Source organism: Anarrhichthys ocellatus, unplaced genomic scaffold, assembly GCF_004355925.1.
Source record: "Anarrhichthys ocellatus isolate YVR2014 unplaced genomic scaffold, GSC_Weel_1.0 scaffold67, whole genome shotgun sequence".
In the NCBI taxonomy this organism is placed as follows: domain Eukaryota; kingdom Metazoa; phylum Chordata; class Actinopteri; order Perciformes; family Anarhichadidae; genus Anarrhichthys; species Anarrhichthys ocellatus.
The window spans coordinates 1,848,745-1,875,296 of record NW_022280097.1 but is presented as its reverse complement, the minus strand read 5'-3'; the positions used below and the strand labels follow the sequence as shown (position 1 = coordinate 1,875,296).

The following is a 26,552-nucleotide window of genomic DNA, read 5'->3' as shown; positions in this document are numbered from 1 at the left end:
TTCAAAGCAGTTTACAATAACACCCACTACTTTGATTGGCTCATGTGGAACAAGACCATCCACTTTACTTCTTCTCTTTTTTCTTAACGCGCAGCAGTTTCTGGCAATTGATGGTTCTGGCGGCAGCGGGGAGTCAGGCGGAGGGACGCGGGGTAAGCTAGCTAGCTAACGCTAATTCTTATCTCATTTGTGGCCTGATAAACAGAACATAGTACATCCATGTACTGTACGCACTTCACCGTAAGACACAGATGATGACATCAGACAATAAGCCAACGTGAGGACATTATTATATTATTAGTATCAATGGATGTTGAATTGCTTGTTAGAGGCTTTGTTAAGCTAGCTTGCTAGCTTAGTTAAGATTTAGTTGGATAAAAATGACTTATCTAATTGTAATACTAAGCAATTAGTTAGCTTAATTTGCCCCACATGTGTAATCAATGTCACAAATAATGATTTGACTGAAACAAACAGGACAATAAAGGTAAAAAGCCCCCCCAAAAAGTCAGTTGTTACTCTCATTGGACATTGCTGTTCTACATAAACCAATGATCTACCTGGGCATTCCCGTCATGATCCTCACCACGGCTGCAATTAAACCAGACTCTTTCAAAGAGCAATGATCTTTTCATTCTAAAAACAAAATGCAGGCATTGGAATGAGAAAATATTAAAAATATCCTAAACAAATACCAAACAAACAACGAAAACACAAAATTAAATGTACTCTCGGGCTCTGTAATCAAAAATGTACAATGTCTGCGCAATGCTGAAGTCTCAATAACAATGTTAGGGCAAACCCTGCAGTTTATTCAAGCATCATGGTGGCTGAAGTGTTGGGAACATTCTTATGTACACAAACATGTATTTAAACACAACGGGCCAGGAATGAGGAGGTTAGCAAAAATGATCAAGGTCATGTCCATATATCATGTGATAGGATGATAACATAATAATTGTGACACACCTGTAAAATGCCCTCATCTTTTAATCATCCTTTATAACACAGGTTGTCAAATATTTGTGGTCTTAAGCCTAAAGGCCTGGATACACAAAATCAATTCATTCCAATGAATTGACTGCGATCAGAGGATTCGCTCACGGTGGCGAGATTAATCTGTGCAAATGTTCTGAGTAGCGTTTGATGAATTTTGACGAACAAATTTGTCTGACAGCAATCAGCAGTCTTTGCAGTGCTGACATTGGAGGGGACAGAGAGCCCAATTCTGCTCACTGACCGTTAGCACGCTAGTTAGCTTGAAGAGCTTAATTTTCTCTCATCCGTCAATTCTCACTTAACTATAGAAATACAGTTTACTGACTGTTAATTGAAAACAGTTCATATTATTTAGACCCTTAATGCACATATCTCTACATACACAGTGCAAGAATTCAACATGGAACAACCCATCACACTGAACCTGTTGATTATACATCCAAACCAAGTAAAGTATCAGTTATGTAGTCGCTCTGCAGACAGCTTAATAAATAGTAACACCGATAGGGGATTCCTGCGAGGTGGGTTCCCAATTACAGCCTTGGTTTTAATGAAGTCTCTCGTTGGCGTGATGCTTCAAAGGCTTTGTGGAGTGAGTTAGCAACATGAGGGCCAATTAGCAGAGAGGACCGAGCACCTGCTGCTGCACAACCTGCACTTTCGACAGCAGGGCTCTGCTGAGCACAGTCAGCAGACGCCTCATCAAGACGCCTCTTAAGAGCTCAAAATGCTATTTTACGGCACGTTAAAGGTCCAACACAGTTGGGCTCACATTAGGCCCTGCCGTTTGTGAGCTATGCAACCATAAAGCGAGTTAGTTAAGGATTCTGTCACCTCTGCACCCAAACAATCAGTGGCTTAAACACAAACAATATCACAAGAACTGTAGATAATTAGGTAATGAATGTTTGTGATTGAAAAACAGAAACACATTTTAATGACAAGACTTCAGTCTTTTACAACATTATTAGAGCATTTATATAGTGCTTATGTGTGCAAATGTGTTTTTAAAAGAAGATATATCATAGAAATTTTTAATTAGTAGAAAACATATTATAGCTGATGCTGTAAATACAGTATTCATAAATGATATCGTCCTTGCTATTAATCCATGGACCACACACACACACACACACACACACATACAATAAATAAACTGCCAACTCCACTTCTTACTGAGCTCTCTAAAGTTAAAAGATGTACTAAGTTGTCCATCCAGTTCTGAAGCTGTGTGCCAAGCAGCCAGGTAAACCCACTGCTGGTCATTTGGCGGCAGGCATCACGGAATACCCTTGAGGACTTGGCAGCCAATCAGAGCATGGCAGTGCTTTCTGCATGGGCCCAGACTCCCACTCACGAGGAGATAGATAAAAATAAAGCAGTACGTGTCATGCCTTGCCTTCGCACGACACCGGGATGAGAGCCGGGCACGCCGGGGAGAGGCAGATATCTAATATTTATCAATGAGTGACGGAACAGAGAAAAATAAGAAGTTATTTATGATCGTCCCCGTCGAGGTAAGGAGAGCACAGAGACCTGGAGAAGATACAGAACCATGGGCGAGATATTCTGGACTCGTACTTGTTTATTCATAGTCACAGCAGCTGGCATGCAGAACCCAACAGGAGAAAGCCAAACAGCAGATGGCCTCCAAATGAATTTTGAGTTAACGAATTACACGTGCATTAACAAATCAAAAACTGCCAAAAAATCTTTCTGCACTGAAACTTTCTAGTTTCAATGTTAATTTGAACCTGACAATCACAACTGTACAGGGATGTTGCACAAAACTAACAAAACAAAACTAACTGCCTGCATCGGAGTTTCATCACTTCAGCAAAATACTGTGTTAGAAAAAAAATCTACTCTGGTTGACATACATTTCAGGGTCGGCTGCCTTGCTCAAGGGGTACTCCACAGACAGAATAAGCATCATGGCATAGTTAACTTCACCTAAAGGCATGCCCCTCCTTTGAAGATGTTTAATTCAACAACAAAAGGTCACACGATGTCCCACAAACAAGACTCAAAATCAAGATCTTGCATATTTCATACTAGCCAACCCCAAACTGAGTGACAATGAGCTCTCTGGAAGCAAACACATAACCGGTTAGAATAAGTTGCAGCTGTCAGGGTATAGATATAGACAATGCAGAATTACACAGCTTAGCTCTCTCCTGCATGGTCATACATGAGTTAATCTGCTACCATGTTAGCTACACTTAAATGAGTCAGTAAAAGTAATTGAATCATCTGTATCTATGTTGCAGCATATACAGTACAACCACGGTTTCAAATGCTTTTCAGCATATTTTGTGTCAAATGAGTGAAACACACAGGTGTTTCCACTTAAGTGTAATTAGACTGTGTGGGCGTGTGCACACCGTGCTTGATTGGCCCCGTTAGGGCAGGACCACCTCTGTTATTCTCGTTAATATAGAACATTTGTTAGTGTCACGCTACTTCCAGCATAGCTCCGCCCACCCCCAACTTTAGGAGAGGTCTAATCAGACAGAATTGGAAACACCTGGTTGAGCGTACCAGGCAGGTTTATATGTCTGTTTACAAGATAGAATTACCTTTATTAAATTTAACATGAAAATAGTCTCTGACTATGTGCCTAGTTGTGTGAAAGCCAGTTTTAGCCTAGACAGTGGTCTCAACTTAAAATCACCAAAATAATATTTACTTGGAGATAGCAACTCTTATCACATGGATGCAACAAACCTTTTTAGCGGCAGAGCTAATACAAAGATAGAAGTGCCATTTATTTTAGCCATGCAGGCGGCATTGCTCTTCAGGGATGGCGATGCCGGTCAGTCTGTCGGTCGGTTCACCGCTTTGGTCCAGATTAAAATATCTCAAGAACTGCTGGAGGGATTGCCATGAAGTTGTGTACAGACGTTCAGGGTCCCTAATGATGAATCTTAACAACTTTGGTGATACCCTGACTTTGTGACATTTGTGGGTTTTAGAAAAATGTCTCAACAACTGTTGGATGGATTGCAAGGAGATTTTGTACACATATCTATGCCCCCCTCAGGATGAAGCGTAATAACTTATCCCCGGACTGTTCGTCCAGCATCAGCGCCAATTTGTACGAAACATGAGAATCAATCAGCAACGAAAGTAGACACAGTATGTAGTTATTGTGGTCTTATTACAAATCTGAGCAGCTTTCATTGCCTTTACAACGCATGTCACTGCACCTGCGGAAAATTTGCAATAGGAACTCTCCACACGACCGTCCATTTACCAATACCTCTGAATAATGGATGAACATGCTTTCGAACTCAACAGAGTCTCCTGTGGACACATCCTGTAAAGCTCTCAGAAAGCCATTTCAGCCCTGATGCCGTCTAATGAGGCATTTCATGTTACTAAAAGCAATAACAACACACACACACACACACACACAAATACATACAGTACACAGTAAGAGCACAATGACATATCCACCAAGGTGTGACACCAGTTCTGAAATATATGACTCTCTGTGGTGTTTGCGATTGCCTTGGGAAAGGAGATAGAAGTCATATGTCTACTGTTTGAGGCCAGGGGGCTTGAGACAGACCGACTTGACGTTTTAATGTTTAAATTAGATTCCATTCTCACCAGGCGGAGGGCGGCTGGAGAAATGGAGACAGCATCCTCTCAGAGAAAGAGGACACTGCTTTCATTTGCAGTCTTCCATGCGTACAGTATGTTGCACTACTTCTGATGTGTTCTCAGTGCCGAGTACAAAAGTGGGATTAAGAAAGCTCATTTATAAAGCTGACTGCATGCATGGAGTGCCTTTGAGTAAATCTCATTACAGAAATGACATACAGGTGTTGAAAGTGAATACGTATTACTTCTTATACAATCAAGATCATTTTAATGCCTTAATGAAACATCCTCTCTTCCCCTTATCACAGTCCTTGTAGGCTTTCAGAGAGGACATCTCAATCTGCACATCTATACTTAGTATGTTTACCTACGGATTTATGACCTACTCATTGTCATTTCTTTTTGCTTTCTATTATCAAGCTGTTGTTCTACATCACCTTCTACAACACCTCTTAATTAGACTATATATTAGAATAAACTAAATTACCGTCATTCATTCATTTGAATGAAAACCTGTAGAATTCTCCAGTATGGACCAGACATCATATTCAAGGCTCAGACTCTTTCTATATTATATGGCAGAGCACTAAATAATGCATAAATCTATTTGGTGCACAAATAATTAAGTCCATTCTGCTAATTGAACGCTGATTAATGCGACAACATGCTCAACACGAGTATATTCTCAATGACTCACATGGAAACGTGACATTTTTTTCCAGCAACACACGTACAAGCTGCATGTATGGGACATTAATGAATAATGCAGTTTGCAACACATAGAATAGAGAGCTGCTCAAGCATGATATGGCCCCTTTAAATATTGTAGACACTAAGTATAAGAAGTCTCAGAATATTCCACAAAAAAAAAAAAGAATACAGTATAGCCCGAAGAGACAACTAAATTAGACTTGCAGTGTGGTATAGGATGATTAATTAAAACCCAAAGTACCCTGTAGCCATGTCTGGGAGTGGGAGTAAACTGTCTACAGTCCTCATGACAAAATGACTGAGAGCTCTCATCTGACTGCTAAAGTTGCTGGTATTTTGTTCAGTGCCAAACACTGTGTTTAGCATACTGTGATAAAGTAAACCAACTGTAATAATCTAAACTCTTTATGGACTGTAAATTACATATAATTTCATTATCAAGGTGTCCATAAGACAATTTCCTTTGATGTTTAGGGAACAACAAGAGGGAGCAGAGGGATACGTTGGGTTAATATTGACCAAAGTTCAGTCGTGGTAACAATGAGGTTAGATTTAGTCTTTATCCTTTGGTGTGGTTGTGATGAGGTCTTTAACTCTCTGAGGCATCTAATCAATGTATCACTCGAATAATTTCTGCTTAATTGATTTGTAAATCAAGCTGGTTTGAACCGGTATTGACTGCGCCAGTGAATGGTGAGAATGAGTCCATGTGTCGACCGGTGAGGCCTTTAATCTTCTCGTAGGAGTACTAAACAACACGGTCATTGACCCATTGACTGACGTTAATTGCACTAAGCCATTTTTTAACACTAGGAGGCTAAAAGATATATATTTTTGAAAGACTGCAACAGAACCTTTAGTCCTTTAAGTTCTCCAATAGAAAGGCACCATCCCAATAGTGTTTCCAAAACATGTTTTTCTGACCCTGGCAAGTAGCCAGAGCCGACAAATAAATCGAGTGCATTGTGAAAACAGCAGTGGGTCAGCCTGGCATGGCCTCGGCTTTTGCTTGCATGCACCACATACAGTAGGCCTGAAGAATTATTATCAGCTAATTCTAAATCAAAAACCAACTTCATGAAATGATGGTCACACAGGATCTGGCTTCTTGAATAAAACACGAGTCGGGCACCACATTAAAAGGCACAGTCAGTGCTCCACATGTTAACTAAAGAGTCCAAGAGGCTACAGAACTGAGCTGGACCTGCTACCCTCACTCTCAAACTGCCATTCAGACAGTCTGACAGCAAATACATGTTATTGGTGCTCTTAAAGGTTTGTTCACACATGTGTATATCATTGCTACTCTTCTTATTATGACCAGTTGAGAAAAAGAAAATGTACAAGTCAATGAATTCAATAAGTATCCCTGTAATTTCTATGGTCAAAATGATAGATTGTGACCTAATCGAAGAAGTACGTATGTGCAACATACTTGCTCATTGGCATGGAACCAGAGGCCTATAACAAAATAGAGTTTTAATATTCAGTTTGAGCAGTCTCGACAGGCCCAGCATAGAAATGCTGACTCAAGGCTGAGCTGACACGCTATGAAACTGTAGCTTGTTTACCTTCAGATCTTTGTTCCAAGGTAGAAACAAAACAAGCATTGCATTGTGCTTGGGATCAAGGCTTGCCTTTGCTCCAAGGCTAAACTATCCCACAGCTACAGGAATGTGTGGGACAAAGTACCTCGTCTAAACAGGCACCGGCTTCTAAAGAACCGTTCGGGTTCCAGGAAGAACAAACTAGTCAAGAAGATCAAAACAGGCCCGGGAGAGGCCTTCCTGTCCAACAGAGGATCCTCAGCATAAAGGGAAGTGTAAAGACAGAAATACATCCGATTAAAAATAACAAAAACTGATGTGATGTGATCTGAATACACTGACATCATAAGTGGTCCTACATTGCTGCAGCCAGAATGCATCTCTGCAAGTCGGCTGGTAGAGATTCATCCCTTTGTCCACCGAGTGAGATGAAACACTCCCTACTATGTTAAACTAGCGTGATGAATGTTCAGCCCCCCCCCCCCCCGGTCCATAAATCCACGCAGGAGCTTCTGCATGGTGCTCCCGCCAGCACCTCAATGAGACAATATATTGTTACGGTCACATCTACGGCACTGAACAGTGCAGATTCAAAACATTAACTCATGTCACTTCTTAAAATGGCAGAACCCATCAATAAATAAAAGCACTAAAGGCTTGAGCAGCCTCCGTGATGGGGGCTCATCTGGGGAGCTGGGGAAAGGGTAAACACTGACGGAGACCTGCTGAACTCAGTGAAGTGTCACATCCCATGCTGGGTAAATGACAGCCTTCCTGAACAGCGGGGATTGTATTCACAGAGCCGTTCTGTTTGAGCGACTGGGATTATGTTTAAATGGTATTCTCCGTCTCTCTCCTTCGACAGAGCTCACATTAAGCAAGGGAGCCCAATCTATCTCTAAGACACACAATTTAGAGGGAATGGTCTGCAAGTAGTCTCTCCAGCTGAATGATGCGAGGTACTTTAAAAGTTCCTGAATCTGTTCCTGAAGTTTTGCTCTTACGTTTATTCTAAGAAAGCAGGGTACGTTTTTGAGAACTGTGTCATCAGATATTGCTTCCCAAATCTTTTCGCCAGAATCACAACAGATTCAGACAGTGTCTCTACATCACTGCATGGGCAGCAGTCCTGCTTTATTCTGGGCAGAGTGTATAAGTGAGGCTCTGCTCTCCCATGGGCCTTTGGGAACCCGCCCACTCAGCTGTGCAGCATACCGTATGTATAACGCTACCGTCGCTCTGCTTGGTATTCCTTGGCTGCAGACCAGCTCCTGCAAGACTGAAAGCACCTCTTAATAAGTCGGAAAATGTTACTTTATTTAAGAAACATTAAAAAAAAAAATACTACAGTCATCAATATTATTTTTAAACCTCTCGATTTGTCTAAACATCTCAAGGGATGTGCAATACATGCAGTGTGGAATGTGTAGCAGCAGAAAGATGCACCTTAGCCTGCTGGTCCTAAATTAAGTGCTCCAGTATGTGGATTTGTGGAGGAATTCTTAGTTGGAAGTAGAAACAAGATTAATATTGTACACCAAAGCTAGCTGCTCGTGAGTCTGTACTTAGGTGCAGCGGTGTTTCGAGCTAAACATCAGCATGCTAACATGCTCACAATGACAACGCTAACCTGCTGATGTTAAGCAGGTACAATCGTGTTTTATTTTCATCAGATGTTCCTCACGTTCTAACTAAATGTTACACGTAGACGTGATGCTGTTGCTGACATTTTAACATTCAACTTTGTGTTTTCCTGACACAAACTGAGCATAGTTTGCAGGAGGGATGTTAATAATTAACAGTGCTATCAGTAAAACAGTTAAAATAAATTTAAATTAAAAAAGCTAAATTAAAATCTCAGCGGTGCAGCATGTCACTTAAAGTAGAACAGCTGGTTCACCATAGCAGACAGCCGACCTTAAGTGCTACTGAGCTGTTGCTAACCTCGGGGCTAACTCTGTTCACTGTTCAGATTTACAGGTAAAGTAGCTGCATGTGTCCACGAGGATGCATTCAACACCGTGGCGGCTATCTCTCCTGTCAGGTGAACTGGGTACTCAATGCAGCTGGCATTAAATGACGGATTAAACCTGTTTGTACATCTGGTTATCGTTGCAGGGCGGCTTGTAAGGCTCAACTGACGAGAGGTTCAAATCACGTTGCTGATCAGAGTAGTTTTACGAGTACAAGTACATGAGTATGCACAGTGTCTGACCCGATACTACTATAGGTGTATCCCTAGACCATAGTTTTTTTGACCCGATAATGACGCTAGATGAGAAGTCAGAGGATCACCAAAGTCATTCTAATTCATCTTCTGGAGGCCGTGAAGGACTTGATGAGTGAACACTATGACCAGCTTATGACGCTAAAGGAAAAGTCAGGGATGACCATGAATGAATGTGCAACTCATCCACGGGTTGCAGAGATACTTCATTGAAAGTGCAAAACATCAGCCTCATGGTAGTGCTACAGGAAAAGTCAGGGGATCACTTCAGTCGTGATTACTCCTAACAGGACTATGGAATGAACAAAGTCTCATGGCAATCCACCCAATGGGTGTTGAGATATTTCAGTCTGGACCAAAGTGATGGAGCGAAAGAAAACAGGTAGCATAAAGAGGTTTATACAGTTTACTATAAGACAATGCCCAGTGGGCCAGGCTGAGAAAAGAACACACATGCTCTAAGACATGTTCTTGCACCAAAGCCTTGAACAAAGAGACTAGCCTGGCACGTTGCTGGGATTGATGCCTTTTGATCGATCACACCCATTAGTGGGCAGCTGAGCCGATCAATAGCAGATCAAAGCTGTCAGGGTGTCATTTCCACCAATCCATCAGAGAAGAAGAACACTTGCCGGGAAGACACGATGGGATGTGAAATGAAAGAGATGACCAGTTATCTTTAGATGCAGCTAAATTATCTCATGTTACAGCAGCAGGGCTGCTGCTGTAACATGAATGTAGGCTGGACTGCCAGAGACGTCGATCTTCACCTCAATATCGACAGACATGTCTTTAATCCCGTATTCAAGGAAAGCTGTTCCAGCTGAAGGTCTGGTCCCTCTATCTTCTCTACAGCTTGTTGGATTTGCCACAGGATTCAGTTTAAAAATTGGTTTCAAGCTATAAACTAACTGATATGTCTGTACTGTGATGAAACACATCAATGCTGGTGTTAATATTAACATTTCCTACCAGAATCTTTGAAAAAAATCTGCATTTCATAGTTGTGAATGGCTTAAAATGCCATCAACTGTTTTAAATCAGTCCTAATTTTGCCTTTAGGGACTGATCTCCGTCATGAGCTCTGATAATGTCAATGCCCTCTAATCAGACTCAAACCTGAAGTTACACTTTAAGTGGAATGGAAAGAACAGATATGAAGAAGGTATAATTGAGAATCAAACCTGTACGTATTAATAGGTACTACTTAAGTTAAAATATGACGCTCACCAGTCAAGCCATGTGACCTGCCCCACTCTGTAAAGCATGGCCAACTGCTCCCCCCTTCAGATACCTGAGGCTCTCCACACAGCACTACAAGATCTGGCACAACAAGGAATTCTTAAGGATATTGTGTTTTCTGGAAGAGAATATCCATAACCCTATGGCACTTCTTTTGAAATGTGTTGTTTCTTGGGTGTGGCATCATATTATCCTGGTATATTTACCGCACAGCGACACACCAAATTCAATCCTGCAGCAGGGAAACATGCAGCTACACAACTGCTTAAAGGTGCTTTCTTTGTTCTGTGAATGTATGAGAAGTCAAAGAACTCTGAGAATTCAAAGTTGGCAAAATTAGATTAAAAAAACGAAAAGAATGTAAGACAAATGTAACTTCTTGGCATGCAATGTGAAGGTGAATGGCATCCACTTTGCTTTTGTTCGCACTTCATCCGTGATCGACTAACAGCACTGCAGTAAAGAAAACGGAGCAAGCAGTAGCTTCAGGAAGATTTCTGAATGAAATGACTTTTGACCATCAAGCTGGAGACATTTTCATGAGCATAGGTATACATATCAGCATATATAAAAGATTTAGTATCACAATGTAAAAACAAGATAAATGGCCTGTGTTAGCTATAAGGAAATTATTATTTGTTGCATAGAGTTTCAAGGAGCTGGAACAGAAAATAAAAAGCAAATGAAACAAACCGACCAACATGAAAATCACAGCAGTGTTTCATCTCCAGCTTCCTCTGATTCACACCAGCATGATATTGTCACCATGTAATAATTGTCTCGGTTCCTGAGAGGAAACATGGTGCACATACAGGCTCCACGTTATCTGCACATCAAGTCCCGGAAGCCGTTTTTAGAAGTCACTTTCAGATCAAACTCGTCTATACGGAAACCAAATACGTAACCAGACGGAAACGCATCCAACAAAACTGTTCGACTGCACTACCTCCTGCTAACCTTCCTGTCTCAAGTGGTGGATACTAATCCAGACACAACTGTGGCTTTTGTTTGCAACAGTATTTCTGCTTATCATTGTACAACGTCTGTATAAAATAACCGGCATGTTATTGATGTGTGCATGTGTGGGTAAATACGTGGTATCTGCATCTGCACCTGCGGTTTCACAGCCTCAGTGAGGAAAAACTCAAGTTTCATTTGCTTAGAAAGCCGTTCCCCTCGAGACACAGTGATTGATGCATCAGACAACCAACCCAACCCTCACTTTGAAGCACATCAGTGCGGTGACTCAGCAGTATTTCTGAAGCCAGCTCTGGTTTGTGCGATGGCGATCTCCGTGCGGTGGAAGATGGGAGATGGCATTTTGATTCAGTGAGTAAAATCTCATGGCAGCCACGCGGTCGCATCTACCAAATGTATTCCCATCTGCTTTTCTGAGGTGAAATGAAGCATGCAGCAGGGGATTAGATAAATATCTATGACCCAATAAATGCAGAGCAGTAGTCTGAGGTGTTCCAACAACGACCTGGCTGACTGCTCCGAGGCTGGAACTTGCAAAAAGCTGCGTGGGCACACCAGACTGGGATACAGCAGACTGGCCTGCTGTAAGCCTTCAGCTTTGTCAGGGAGAAATCTTGAGCCAGCCTCCTTTGTACAGGCGGTTCAGAAAACACCCAAAGACGTATGCAGGAGGAGAGACCTCCTGACGGCTCATTTAACATTCTGCCTGCTTCCACCCACCTCTCTGACGTTAGCCGATTGTTTTATGAAAAACACAACAGCGGTGCCATCTTTTTCCTTTTATTTTTCACTCACTTCCACCATTATGGGTCTTCACTGTACACAGTAAATACCAACCCAGAAAGAATAAGTGGTCTTTTCTGTGCTCGTGCCCCCGTTCCTGACATACTTGAGTCCGGCCGTGTACATTAATAAATGATAGTGGCAGCGCTGACGGGATTCACGCCCGCCTGGGCACCAGCTGCAATTATAGCAGACATGTCAGAGAGATGCAGCTCCTGCCGGAGACAACCCAATCAAACACGACGACGCCGCTCTCTGGATGAGCGCTGGTTGACAAATAAAGTCCCCTCGCTCTGATAGCGGGCACAGACCTCACTCCTCCAGACTGGCTGGGACCCGTCACTGCAGACCGGCAGGGTCTACGGGGGCTTAAGGGTTCACGCCTTTTTACCAAAGGTGCCACAGAATGAGGCCAGCCACTGCATCCTACGCTCCAAAAGCCAAAGCTCCAACATTATATCAGGCCAAAGGGTTTTATCTCGCTGATAACACTTTACAGCAGTTACCATAATTACCATGCAGTGGTGATTATGGGAAACAAGGGTTTTCTTTTAAAAGCAGATTTTAAGAAGCGATAACTAAAGGTGTTGCACTATTATGGAATGTACTTACTTACCTGCCCACTGTTATAATGGGACAAGATTCATTGATGACAAATGTTCCTTAATAATAATAATAATTCAGGCCTACTTTCAGTTACAACCAATTTATGTCCATATATGTCACACACGCATGTAACTATTCTGGATATTATAATATATCCTGTAATGCTCTGCACAATAAACACGCACAGAGTAAAACTGAATAAGTAGAACATTATTCGTGAGAGAAGGAAACGAAAAGGATCTGCAAACCTTTGTCTGACCTGAAAGCCCGAGGCCTCTGCTTTTATATTACTACCAGTTGCTCATTCAGCATTTAAATGATAACAAAGACCATGAATATTGATATTTGAGATGAAATAAAGCTTTACATAACACACACAAACTCAAACATAATGAAGACCTATAAATCCTTTTCAATACTAACCCTTCTAATAAGGAATACATGATGTCTCTTCATCCCTGTATGGTTGTTTGCTCATTGCAATGTGAAAGCATTGAGCAGCCTTGTGGTCTGGTGAATATGAACACTCCCTAATTTAGGTTTGTGCTGCCAAATCCCCTTTGGCTTGTTGCTTGGCACTAAACGTCATAAAGCTGCCCAAGAGTCAAGCCAACCAACAGGCCGATGTTTGCATATGATTATATTTACTCTCATTTCCTTTCATTTAGAGATGAAAGTAAGGTTCACTTTTTAATATTAGTGGTTAATCTCTAAAATGATAGAAAATAGTAAACAAAAAAATGACCATCATGTCTGCTAGAGCCCAATTTCATGCCTACAAATAACTTGTTTTGCCTGACGGTCCAAAACTAAAGATATTTAAAATACAATGTTATAAAACATTGAGAAATCCTTGTTTATTCTTATAGATGAATCGACTAATTGTTATAACAGCAGTCTTAACCAGATACTCTGCAGGGCAACATTCATTGTCCGTAATGATCTCAGGGTTTCTGATTCTTAATGCATCTCAGTGTACAGAGACAATCCACATATTACACAACATATATCCTCTCTTATTGAGACAATGAGGATGCTACACTGTTGTAACAGGAACAAAATATACTGTGTCATGCATGACCCCCCCTTATACTGGATGATCAATAGGACCTGCTGAAGGCCTGAACCATGACTAATGTGGTTCAGTTGGCTGCTCCAGACCTCTGAGTTATAGACGATAAACAGACCTGCTCCGTTCAAAAGACAACGTAAACCTAAAGATTCAAATCATGTCTCATCCAGCTCTGTGCGGTCTCGTGAGAAACTATTTTGTTTCAACATTGAAACCTCAAAAAAAATAAAAGGCACGGATAAACCAAAGACGGGTCTCCACAAGATGCCATAATGACGTCTTAGTGTGTGTCATGCAGATCTTACGCTAAAACTATACTTAATAGATCAATTAATTCATCATGCACGAACACAAACTTGGTCAGACTGGAACAACTCCAGGACAGAGACTGCAGCCGCACAAGTTCTCTCATCTCTGAGGAGCTGGGTGTGTCTCCACACAGGAACCTTTACCAACTCGCATCATCCACGGCATCAGAGGCTGCACACGGGCTCTACATGCAGATATTCAGGCTCATGCACCGAGCATTACTCATGTCAAACCGACGCTGTGTAGATCTGAATAGTCTGGGGTGTTTCAAAACTAATCGCCACCTTAAACGCCTCACAAGGCAGAGATTAAAGCTTTATTACAGCCTCTGTAATATCACTGTTAAACTTAACTGCAGGCTATTATTCACACACACACACACACACACACACACACACACACACACCAGTCTATTGTGTGAAGCTGTAATTTGATTTAAATCACGCCCTCCCTTCCTCACCCTCTCTCTCACAAACTGAAAGCACACAGTTCACCGGTGAAGACATGTTGTCTTTATCTTTCCGTTTAAACCTTACTACTCAAAATAAAGATAGAACCTCCGGACTATAGCGAAACGTAACGTTACGACTCTTCAACGAGATGAACTCGCTGACTGGCCAGCAGGTGCAACGGGTTCACTTGACACGCGACCGAGACCGAACTTCTCGGGAGAATTTAAACATGTCTCACCACTTTGCTCCCCCAGAAAGACGAGTTTGAATTTTCTTAGAGGGTTTCCAAAATCACTGCCAACAGACATGTTGAAGAGGAGGAAGTCTGGACACCGGAGGACAGCCTGAGTGGACCCGTGTGTTCCCACTCGAGTTCTGCGTTGGTTGGTGAAGATGCTGGGTGGAAAAGGCGGTGGTGTTGCTCTCCGTTCAGCGCCCGTGATGGGAACACACTACTGCTGCTGCTGCTGCACCGGTCCGTGATGGGTGGTGTTTTTTTACTAACCCGAAGGCTTCTGCGCATGCGCGGCCTCTCCTCGTTCTCCGTGGAAAGACAGCTGTGATATAAAATGACGTCATGCGAGTCGGAGGAGAGGGAGAGGCCGACATGACAACCGTGCTGCTGGGCCCCGGTTTCATCCGTCTGGAAGAACTTCTTCACTTGGCTCAACACAAATTATGCGAACATGGGTTTATACGTGTCAATCACGCTAATAGTTTACACTTAAAGGGGTATTCCAGTGATGTGGTATTGCACTCCCATAGTTTGTTAACTCATAAGAGACAGGTGTAAAAAAAAAAAAAAAAAATTGTTAAAATCAATGGTCCACAATGATTAAAACACTGAATTCTACAATTTCCCAGAATGCAACTTGATAGGAAATACCGTACTTGCCTTTAAATGAACCTCTGTAGTTTACAGCTGTGACAACCCTGATGACATCATGGTTATTTTCTCAGACTTTAGAAATATAGAGACATATATTCGATATCGATTAAAGTGCTATGTCCAGATATTTAGTCACTTACTCACCTGTACATACTATATTTACTGTGTACTTAGTGCACAGAGCAGACTAGACACATTTCACACAGACTAATCAGCACTCAAATGCTACTACTTATTTTTTATTATATATTTATTCATATTTATTTTTGTGTGTAAGTTTGTTTGCAGTCAATTGATGAAATGCAACTTAATTCAGGAATATGAACCAAGTGAGCACAATCTAAACTACAAAAAAAGGTCTTCAAATGTTGTCACAGGGACCCCTCTAACACACATATGACCACACTACTATCTAAAAATAAAGGACTCACCTTGGCTGCTATACTGTACTCAAGAGATGGAAATTAGAAATTAATTGAAATACCAAAACCACTGGTGCTGTAAAACTTGGACATTTGGTTGGTTGTCTAGCCTTTAAGACATAAACACAGAAATGAATAAAGGACTTCACGCCGACTTGATTAATTGTACTTTATATTAGCCAGTACACATTTATGCACTCCACTGTAACCAATATAACCACACCAGCAGCGAGCATAATGTGTGCGTTTAATTCAATTTACAAGAAACAGTGTACATTCTTGATATCTCAAAATTCATAAGCATTGCAATTCAATCAAGTGTTATATGTGATCATGGTATATATGAAATTAGTATTGCAGTTATCACAGATGTCTCAGTGTATGAGACAAACATCTATAAAAAGATAAACTTAAATATTAAGCTAATACATTTAATTAGTTACAGAATATGTTCCCATTGGAAATAGAAACCTGAACAGATTCCTCCCTTATAGGAACAAGTAATAGACAAAGATATGTACGTGTTGTTTGAACCCATCATAATTGTTGAGGTACCACACAAGAGAGGTGTTTTAGCTGTCATCTCTTAACTTGTAATAAGTGGGTGATGTTGTCAGAGTAAATCCAATCATAAACTTTAAAGCATCCAAAAACATTACATCTCAACTCCAGCCAGTGAAGCACCAGGTGAGGAAGTGGGCCTCCAGAAATTGAGGTCAGTGCAGGCATGTCTTGGCTGCGGCTTTCTCCAGCTGACACAGCTTGGCTCTGCAACACTGTTCTCCGGCATGTTTACCCACCACAGCAGAACTTCAGGGGACGCAGAGGCTTGGAGCTCAGCTCAGAGCAGTCCTTCTGGCCTCTTCTCCAGACTGTACACCTGGGTCCGCTTGGCCTTCCACCCCAGCATCATCAGCAGGACGATACCCATGACCTTGTAACCCACCTGTAAGCCCAAGTACCTGCAGGGATCAGACAGATGAACACAGATGAAGACAGATGATGTCAACAGTGGTGTGGATATATTGTCTGTGCGAGATGCGCTCCGAGTGGTGCGTTTTCTAACCGGTTCCTCAAGATGTTGTTGTCGTAGTAACCACAGCTAAACTTCTTTCCACACACGCGCCTCCACCAGATGCATGACGTATCGATGGCCGTCCCGAAGAGAGCGGGGGCGGGCAGCCAGGCTGAGAGGGGGACAAAGAGGTGAGTATGTAGAGAGTAAACACATTTCTATCTCCATGTGGTTGAGCTAGAGCCACTAGAGGGCAGTCCAACATTTGCTTAGATGTTCTGATGAATGGAATTCAAAGTTAAGTTCAATTTTGTGGGAGCGCTGTACAGCAGCCCAATGACACTCAACTGTACAAAGCCCTTAAGTGTGCAATATTAAATGAATAATAGGCAATGCAAATTAATATATAGCCTAAATTAACCAATTTCTCAAGTTTGTGAGAAAATTTCAGAAATTAAACATTCATATAAAATATTATTTCATCACTGTTATCATCATAATTACAGAGTTTTATTGGAGTTCACTTGTTATTAATTCATAATAGCAGACTTCCCATTGACACCTTTATTTCATGTTATTTCTAAAATGAAACTTGACCTCCTATTACACGGTTATTATGAAAAATAAGAATAAAGAAATAATTTTATAATAATTAATTCAAATACTACGTAATTTATTTGATCATTAATATATTTTTCACAATTTATTCATGCAAATATTCATTTCTGACTGTTTATTTATTCATTTAGTTTTGGACACTTTGAGGCTCCATACAACGGTGAGCTAGGAGGACATGCTGGGATTTGGAGGCTCTATTGGACCGTTTGACAAACAGAAGCTTATCGTTAATACAATAACTAGTTATTCATACGAGTATGGCGCTACACACAAACAGGATTTGTGTCCTGACTTACCTAATATTCTCATGAGTAAAAATTGAATTCCTATCGCAAATGACTTCTCTTCAGAGGGAACACATCTGAAATGAAGAGGAAAAGTAATTAGAAGGTCAATACCTGTGTTTTATATTGGTGCACCTTGTCATTCTTCAATACAATAGACTAGACAACAGCAGAAGTGACAAATCATATTTCATATTTCAAAAACAATTAAATTAAACAATTCAATTGTAGAAATAAATCAGATTAGGCATCTTTAGGCAACCTTGCAAAGCTAATTTCTCATCACATTTTGAGCAGTAGTCTATGGAGCATTCCATCTCATAGCTCTCCTACATTCAGAGCCCACTGAACTCCTGTATTAACTTTTGTGTTTGACTTTATTTTGCAAAGGTTTTGTAAAAAACAAAAGCTACTAAGTCAATTGTTGCTTAAAACAGTATTAGTAAAAGACTAGATTAAAATATATGATTCATATGATCACAAGTTAGAGTTTTTACTCTAGGACAAGCACATTATATCATCCATTAGATACATTTTGGTCATTTTGAATCTAAAAGGAATAACAAGAAATTAAGAAGAATACGAGAATACACTGTAGTACATTGTTCTTCATTGTTCATCCTTCCTTACCTGAGCACCATCATGTACATGGGGTTGTGAGTGAGGCAGGCGATCAGTGAGGCCAGGGAGATGACAAGAATGACGGGGAGGAGGAGGTGACGACAGTTGTTCGGACAGGGAGCAGGCTGGGCATTACTCTGGCTCCCTGATATACACCTGCAGTTGGTGTACAGCTGTATCCAGACAGCAAGCAAACATTATTGTTGTTATCTCGACAGAAAAAAAGGTTTTTGGAAATATATTTATTTGCTTTCTTGAGTGTGAGATGAGAAGGTCGACGTCACTCTCATGTCTGTATTCCAAATATGAAGTTAGCAGCCGGTTAGCTCTAAACTTGCTCTCAGCTTCAGAGATGCTGCGAGGTAGATTTGTACCTTTGGACAGAGCCAGGCTCGATGTTTCCCCCCGATTGCATTCTTTATGCTAAGCTAAGCTAAGCTAATTTCCTCCTGGCTCTAGCTTCATATTCAGCGCACAATCATGAGAGTGGCATCGATCTTCTCATCTAATTCTCAGAAAATTAATAGCTTTTTCTGTGAAAACATGGAAAGTACATGTACCTTACTTGTATACAGTAAGAAAGGTTGGATTTCTGCAGCTATAAACTTCAGCTATAAATATTTTCTACATTTAAAATGGATCTTTCACCCTCAAACTACACCAAATACTTTTTTGGCTGATTTATTCAAGTCAAAATGCAGCAATAGTTAATGAAGACGATTTCAGACCTTATTGATTGCACATCTGAGTGCAAGAAGAAGAGAAAATAAATATTCTGAGACTTCTTGGGATTAATACATTAGGTTGCTGTAGCCATCCCTGTTTGTGTTTGTTGTGCAGCATTAAACAGCAGGCTGACATGCTGACTAATAAAATCTATTTGCAGTTTCACACATTCCACCCACTGGAAGATGATTCACAAGCTGTGACGTCTAAATACTGACGTTTCGTCCCTCTAAAAACACCTCCTATACGCTCTGTGACTAATAAGCATTGATCAGACATTGATTGTGAGAGAGTAGCAGAGCAGTCTGTTCTGACTGCTACTATACTGGAAGCTCCTGGCTCAGGAGACACATTATGTATTGTATGTCTGCTGATATGAAATGCATGTTCATTTAGCAGATATGTCACAAAGTCTAAATATGGGATAACACCCCAAAATCTTGTTTGTGTCCCAGTTCTAAAGAGGCATCTTAGGCCAAAGTCACTTCCTGTTGCAAGTATCGTCGTAAAAGGGACAGTTCACCATAAAATCTAAATACATGCATTTCCTCTTACCTGTAGTGCTATTTAATTAACAGTATAGATTGTTTTGGGGGGGAGTTGCCTAGCGTTGGAGATATGTCTGCCTTCTCTAGAATATAATAGGAATTTATGGCACTCAACTTGTGGCGTGAAAAGCGCAAAAAGACACATTTGAAAAACTCAAGAGCAAAGCCTCTTTCCTTTCTTTCCTTCTGCACCGCGATACTGCACGGTATTTTTTTTGGTCCTTTGAGCACCACAAGCCAAGTGCCATCTAATTACATTGTATTTTAAGGAACGCAGGCCGATATCTCTAAATCTAGGCAACTCACGCCAGAACAATCTAGATTGACAAATAGCACTACAGGTAAGAGGAAAAATATGTATTTTTGTTTTTTGGGATGAACGGTCCCTTTAACAATGGGAAAAAAATGATGACAAAAGATCAAGTCTACCCTTTTGATGATCAGATTTAAAAACGCCCTCAATGCAGCGTAAGCTTTCCCTACGGCACTCTGTCCCAACACAGTTAAAGGTTAATTACACCCTCACAGGCTCAGTTACAGAGCCTGTAGGACAAGAACCAAAAACATATTCCCTCATCCCACATTCAGAACAATTATATTCGATTAGAAGAGACAATTATACACTTTTTCTGCTGTAAAAACAAATTGTATATATTCTTTTTGTTTTCAGTAAACGTACCTAGCATTCCTATCTTACATGATTAGTCTGCATCCGGTAATTTCACTTATTACTGCTGATGATTTATTGTATTGTTATTCTAGTGTTGCACAAATATTCCCCAAATTAAAAAAGGCAGCGAAAAGTCAAGTTGTGTTGATGCAGCCCACTATCACAAGCATACTGTGGGACTAAACCATGGTGCCAGGTGCATAGAAGGGGCACTGACCTGAACCCTGTGGGTGTTGTTCGGGACTTTGGTGAAGTTGGTGCAGCCCGCATGGCAAGGAGAAATATACTCGATTCCATCAGAGCCACACACAGGGTTGAAGGCACTGGCGGGGCAGGAGCAGTTGGAGTAGCACAGGGATAGGGACCTGTGGAGGGCAGAGAAAACAAGTTTAGAACAGTCCATGTCTATTAGCATGTTGGCTTTTGACTCGACTACATCCTAGTACTTTGTGACTTTATCAACAACAGCAACCTGCAGTCACAAAAGGTTTAAGCTGACCATGCTAGCTTAGACATGGGAAGAGTTTTTCTTAAAGGGACAGTGTGTAAGATTTGGTGACAACAGACTACCCCTCCTCTCACTCCTCCCGTTCCAAGACTGTGGCGCCGTGAGCCGCTGAGTGCAAAACCGTGGTAACGCAGTTCGTCTCGCTCAGAGGGTATCTGGTTTAGCAGCCACCAGCTCACGTTTCACAAGTGTGTCGGAGAACTACGGCAGCTCTCACGTAACGTAAAAAACGTGAAACGACCTCTCTAGAGCCAGTGTTTGGTTTGTCCTTTCAGGGCTACAGTGGAAACATGGCGGTGCAACATGGCGGACTTCGTGACAAGGACCAGCTCCGTATGTGGTTTGAAGGGCTCATTCTAAGCTAACAAAAACCTGACAATTCTTAGTTTCAGGTGATTATACACTGATTAAAACATACATTTCTATATTTGATATTTCTGCTAATAGATCCACCAAAATGATACACACTGGACATTTAAGTTGCTTCAAAAATTCCAATTTTGATGACAACATATTTTTTTTTTGTGCTGTCAGACCATTAAAGGTGCCCTGTGGATTATTTGACCACTAATAGTGTTGTATGTTTTTATGAGCAGGACCCCCAATTCGTTTATCTTGTGCACAAACACAAACACACACACACACACGCACACGCATGCACAATGCAATACCCTTTCTTGTCACAGTTTCAGGCTGCTCCACTGATCTACAGTCAGTTTCAGAAACGCGCCAAAAAATGTAGCAATGTGCCAATAGAAAGGCAGGGAGAAGGACCACTACAGGCAAACGTGGGTGTAAACAATGCAGGTTCCAAAATACTGACATGGAAGTATTTTCATGGCTGGGCATGTTGAAAGGTAACACTGGCCCATTTTAGCCCAAATCCTGGCCAGACTAACCTACAATTTCCATATTAATGACCTAAAACAATGAAAACCCTCATCATTGGAATGACCCACCCTTCTCACTCACCGATACTGTCCGATCTGGTAGTGATTGACCTCAGACACTTTCTGCGTGGGACAGCCCATGAAGAAGAGAGGGATGAAGAGGAGGGTGGACATGGTCAGCATGGCAACGGAGAAGCGCGGGATGGTCTTCAGGGAGAGGCCGGCCTTCTTCATGATGACCCCGCCGATCAGCATCCCCACCGCGACAGATGGCAGATTCACAGCACCTGGTAACCGCGGACAGCTCAGTGATCGGCATGTAAATTTCCTAATCGTTGTCTACTTCATGTGTCATTTTATGCGTTTCCTGACATTGTGACACAAATAGCAGGTGCAGTCTGTTCTATTGTAAAGGTTAAAGCTTTAGAAAGGAAGCAAAAACCCAAATAACATGATCATGTGGGAAAAGGTGACAGCACAAACCTAATTCACTCTTTGGAAAGTGGCCATAGTGCAAGCAGGCTGACACACTCCACAGTGTCCATTAAATACATTTAACAGACTGTTTCATTTCCCCCCCAAAGTTCACATAAATGGTTCAATACAAACCACGCTGTACATCATGACTTGAATCATCTAACTGCTGACATTGATTACAAGCAGTCGACTGAAAGTAGTCCATCGTGGGATCTGTTCCTGAAGCCCCATCTTTACATTTGCACTTACCTACTAGCAGGCTGCTGTCGGCGGCCGATGCACTGTACTGCCGCTCCAGAAACTTGTTGAGGAACGTAGCGAGGCCCGCGATCACGGAGGAGAAGCAGCACTGGGCCAGGACCAGCATCAGGAAGAGAGGGCTCAACAGGAGGTGGACAAACATTCTGGGAAACACTGATCAGACACAAGCACACACACTGATTACTACTGGCATCGACTTCAGTAGAAACTCCCTCTCTCTCTCTCTCTCTCTCTTATCTATCCATTACAGGACATGTTAAGAAAATTAAACTGTGTATCTAACAGGTGGAACCTTTGCAATCTGAATCTAATATACTTACTTTTCAGGAAATCCAGTAAGGAGACATCTGGCTTCTTGAAGTCATCACTCATGTCCGTTTCACTTCCAATCACCTGAAACATAACATGCAGTATAAAACTGTGTGTGAAGGCAAATATCTGCTATGTAATGAATACAGTTGTACCAATTCTAAATTTAGAGGGCCGCTTGCAAAATCACATCAGCTCTGTTCTTAGTTGGGAAGCCTGAATCATCGGTCATCTTACACCCCCTTTGTTTGTTCATGCTGCATTGGTGACGTCAGTGACGTGGGAACATTAGAACTGACTTGACAGCTCTGTGCAATAGCTCCACAGTGCTCATGCATTCAAAATTACCAGAAGCTGTCAAACACCACAATGGAAGATTTCTGAGTTTTTGTCTCTCAAAGTTTTTTTATGGCTCTTTCATACTAAAATACATGCTCTTAGTTTTAATGTGTCCAAATGTATTTAATTCTACTGATTTTAGAGTGGATTTTAAAGGGTTGGTTCAGATGTTTTGAAGTGGGGTTGTATGAGGTCTACACGCCTCCAGTTCGACCGCCATCTACTGTAGGTAATACATTCACAATGGAAAAGTACCTCATACAACCCCAGGTCCAAACATCCAAACTATCCCTTTATGGGTAATATGGCAAGGATTTGTCAAAGTTGGCCCCCCCCCCCCCCCCCCCTCAACAACCACCAAAAAACAACCACCCTCTGGTCTCCAGCGGGTGAAAGCCATCCCCAGATTCGCTCTCGTTTGAGCTTTGTCTCCTTGGAGTTTCTCCTCGCTTTATTTGCATTTTTTGGCACCGTTTCCACGGCTTACTCTTTGATGCGTGCTTACGATCTAGCACCTGGTCGCTACGTCCAATCGAGATTGACGCCCAGAAACGTCTCAAAAACAGCAAAATAAGAAAATGCAATGAGAAGGCAGAGTCTCTGCAGATACAGACACCGCCATACACTTCTAGTCTAAGGGATGACTGAGAGGGATCTTTTTTTTCTTCTTCTTCTAAACATTGTTCTTTTTAGGAAAATCGGACTCATTGTACCTTTAAGTAACACCCACTACAACAACAGCTTTATTCTTTTCCCTGAACAAAGTTGGGAGAGCCAAAATGTGGTTTCACTCACTGGGGACAGAATCCTGCGTCACATTGTCAATGACTATCTGATGTTTTCTGCTGATTGTTAAAAGGTCAAACGTAACTCACAAACAGTTCTTGGGAACTGGAATGTGTCCAGTAACATGACATGTCAGTTATAATGTGGCGTAATATGTTAACATTGAGAAACCTGTTGTGCCTTCAAGACGGTGAAAACCCAGAGGAGTAAAACGCAATGCTGACATACAGCCAGTAGGTGTCAGTAAAACATGAGCGAAACGCTGCAGTTCACTGAATGATTGGTCATAAAACAGGGCTGTTTCGTCTCTGAAAGATCCTTGTGAGTGTCTTACATTATCGTCTGAAGGCATTCTGCGAGGGAAGAAGAAGTAAGGGATGGAAGTGAGAAGCAGGCAGGCGGAGGTGATGAGCAGCCCCATCCACCAGGCCCCCACCCAGCGGGGATCGCTCGGTTGCAGCTCGAGTTCAGCTCCTGCAAGGAAACGTCAGTGGACGAGTGAGTCATCCTTCTTGCTGTAACCCGACTGTAAAATAACTTTGGGATGCCTGTAAACACATGATCATTACCTAAACCAATTTTGTCCACGTCCACATAGATCCGCAGCATGAATGAGCCCAGCAGGTAGCCGATGGCAGGCCCAAATACAGATACTGCAAACAGGATGGCTGCGAATGATAAAGCCAATGTGAGGCAGAGTTTATGTATTATTAAGTATTCTTGAGCTGTTTTACAATGTTCTTGTATCGCGACACAATCTGACTTTTTGTCCAAAAGGCATTATTGCTTGACATGGTTTTGTGTAGGTTTGTTTTGGCTTTTATGCATTAATAGCCCCAAAATCAATCTCGACGCAAAGCACCAATCAGTGTGCTGCTCAGAATGAACCAATCAGGTTTAGTCTCTCTACCAGTCTCCTCACAGCTCTGTGACTGAGGATAACAAGGATGGGAAAAAAATCATGATAAACTGCTTAATCTTAAATTTAAAAACGTGCAACTTGCTGATTGTATCAAAAACATTATGCCACATAATAACAAAAACATAATAACATTAGCTGGGATGAATTCAGGTTTCTAGCTGCTAAACATTTCAGTCATCGGATGCTAACTCTACCATGCTCCTAACTGAGGTTGTTTCCTTTTGAAATTTGTGTTGCACTGCAGCAGACACACTGTCTGAAAGTGACTACACCCAGAGCTCAGAACACTGATACTGATCTATCTTTTTGTCCAGGCAACAAGGGTAGGTGTAAATGTGGGAGAATAAAAGATGTTAGCGCTGGAAAGAAGATCAGCAGAGAAGACAGAAAGAAATGCAGAGAGAAAATGTCAGAAAATTAGAGAATTTCTTTGAATGTTTGATTGTGTAAAATGGCATTTTTACAAAAGAATTGATGTGACCAAATGTGTCTGAATATAAAACATGTTTATGTGTCCAAATATCTTATATCTTTCATTATGCCTTCACAAGTTATTGAAACTTTCAACAAAATCATTGCTTTTTGTTCTGCCTCAGCAGACAGAATATTATAGTATATAGAAAACCAGTTTAAAAATGTAATAGGATTTTCATATTACGTATTTAGAGTACTTTAAGGATGCCTATTATTTTGACCAATGAAAGAGAACCTTTCCAGTTTTGCTATGTGAGATATGAAACATTTGAACCTCAACACCTAAAAAACACTTTTTTTTAAAACCTCAATGTCACAAAATACATGTTTAAAATCTGTATATTAAAAAGCTTTTCTAAATGAACAACTGCAGAATCCCCGAGGACGATAGCACCGTGTACCTCAGGTTGTGTTCTCTTTTATCCAAACAAATCTACCGCTGAACTACAGGCCATTCACCTATGTAAAGAGGGGAGTTGCCGGGCCCAGCATAGTCATCTATGTAGGAGATCCCAAACGGCTGGATGGGCACCGAGCCCACGCCGAAGAGCAGCTGAGCGCTGGCCATGAGCAGCCACAGGTTGTTGGTGTCGGCCAGGCGCCTGGACTCGTCGTGGCCACAAGACTCCAGGCCGCTCGAGTTCCTCTGCAGGTTGCAAATGTCGTGGCGATCTGGATCACGACAGGTGATATGTCACACGCGGACGGGGGAGGAGAGAGAGAAGAGAAAAGAAAAAAAAAAAAAAAAAAAAAAAAAAGAGTTAACGACAGGCCAGTGGATGCAGATGTCCAGCTCATTTCCTGAAGCCGCTCTGGCCCTTCGCTGACTCTGTCTGCGGGTCAATTTAAATAGGAAAGAGGGACATTGCTTTTACAAATTAAATGCCTTGGAGGTAACTCTAATGTACTTAACTTTCAGGAAGTGCATAGAGATTATGAATTTCCTTCTGTTTTTTCCAAATTTCAGCTGGAGAGCACCGGCGGGTACAAAAAGCCAAAGAGCAGGTACTTGTTTGACTCCCGCTGAGTGCTAATGGAGACTTCACTGAGACCAACCCTTACGTGAAGTCTCATAAATTGCGTTGACATATTTGTACATTCCAGAGTCCCCCTGCTCTGGACTGAGTCACACCAGCTGTCACAGCGGTGGCCTCGCATTCAGGTGTTTGTCTTACTGTGTAATACGGAGTCGTATTCGTAGGGCTGGGATAAGAAGTGAGGTAAGGTCAGCATCATGGCGCTGACGGCCATCAGCAGG

At 41.7% G+C, this 26,552-nt stretch overlaps 2 protein-coding genes across 4 annotated transcripts in view; both read right to left on the bottom strand.

The window, feature by feature from the left end:
• rab6ba (RAB6B, member RAS oncogene family a) overlaps window positions 1-15,048 on the bottom strand; it is a 47,541-nt gene extending 32,493 nt beyond the window's left edge. The window contains exon 1 of one of the 2 annotated variants that reach the window (XM_031872899.1): window positions 14,774-15,048. In XM_031872899.1, the coding sequence (XP_031728759.1) occupies window positions 14,774-14,843 (70 nt within the window). In that variant the 5' untranslated portion in view covers window positions 14,844-15,048. The remainder of the gene's footprint in view (window positions 1-14,773) is intronic. The other variant, XM_031872901.1, reaches the window with a different exon arrangement.
• Window positions 15,049-15,706: 658 nt separating this feature from the next.
• The window catches only part of slco2a1 (solute carrier organic anion transporter family, member 2A1), a 33,661-nt gene continuing 22,815 nt past the window's right edge, over window positions 15,707-26,552 (bottom strand). Inside the window, exons 3-14 of one of the 2 annotated variants that reach the window (XM_031872896.1) lie at window positions 26,470-26,552; window positions 25,754-25,966; window positions 24,468-24,566; window positions 24,233-24,372; window positions 22,785-22,857; window positions 22,453-22,617; window positions 21,809-22,013; window positions 20,546-20,693; window positions 18,394-18,557; window positions 17,776-17,840; window positions 16,913-17,033; window positions 15,707-16,808 (exon numbers count right to left, since the gene is read on the bottom strand). The exon at window positions 26,470-26,552 is cut by the window's right edge and continues 80 nt beyond it. In XM_031872896.1, coding sequence (XP_031728756.1) covers window positions 16,688-16,808; window positions 16,913-17,033; window positions 17,776-17,840; window positions 18,394-18,557; window positions 20,546-20,693; window positions 21,809-22,013; window positions 22,453-22,617; window positions 22,785-22,857; window positions 24,233-24,372; window positions 24,468-24,566; window positions 25,754-25,966; window positions 26,470-26,552 — 1,597 coding nt within the window. In that variant the 3' untranslated portion in view covers window positions 15,707-16,687. The remainder of the gene's footprint in view (window positions 16,809-16,912; window positions 17,034-17,775; window positions 17,841-18,393; window positions 18,558-20,545; window positions 20,694-21,808; window positions 22,014-22,452; window positions 22,618-22,784; window positions 22,858-24,232; window positions 24,373-24,467; window positions 24,567-25,753; window positions 25,967-26,469) is intronic. The other variant, XM_031872895.1, reaches the window with a different exon arrangement.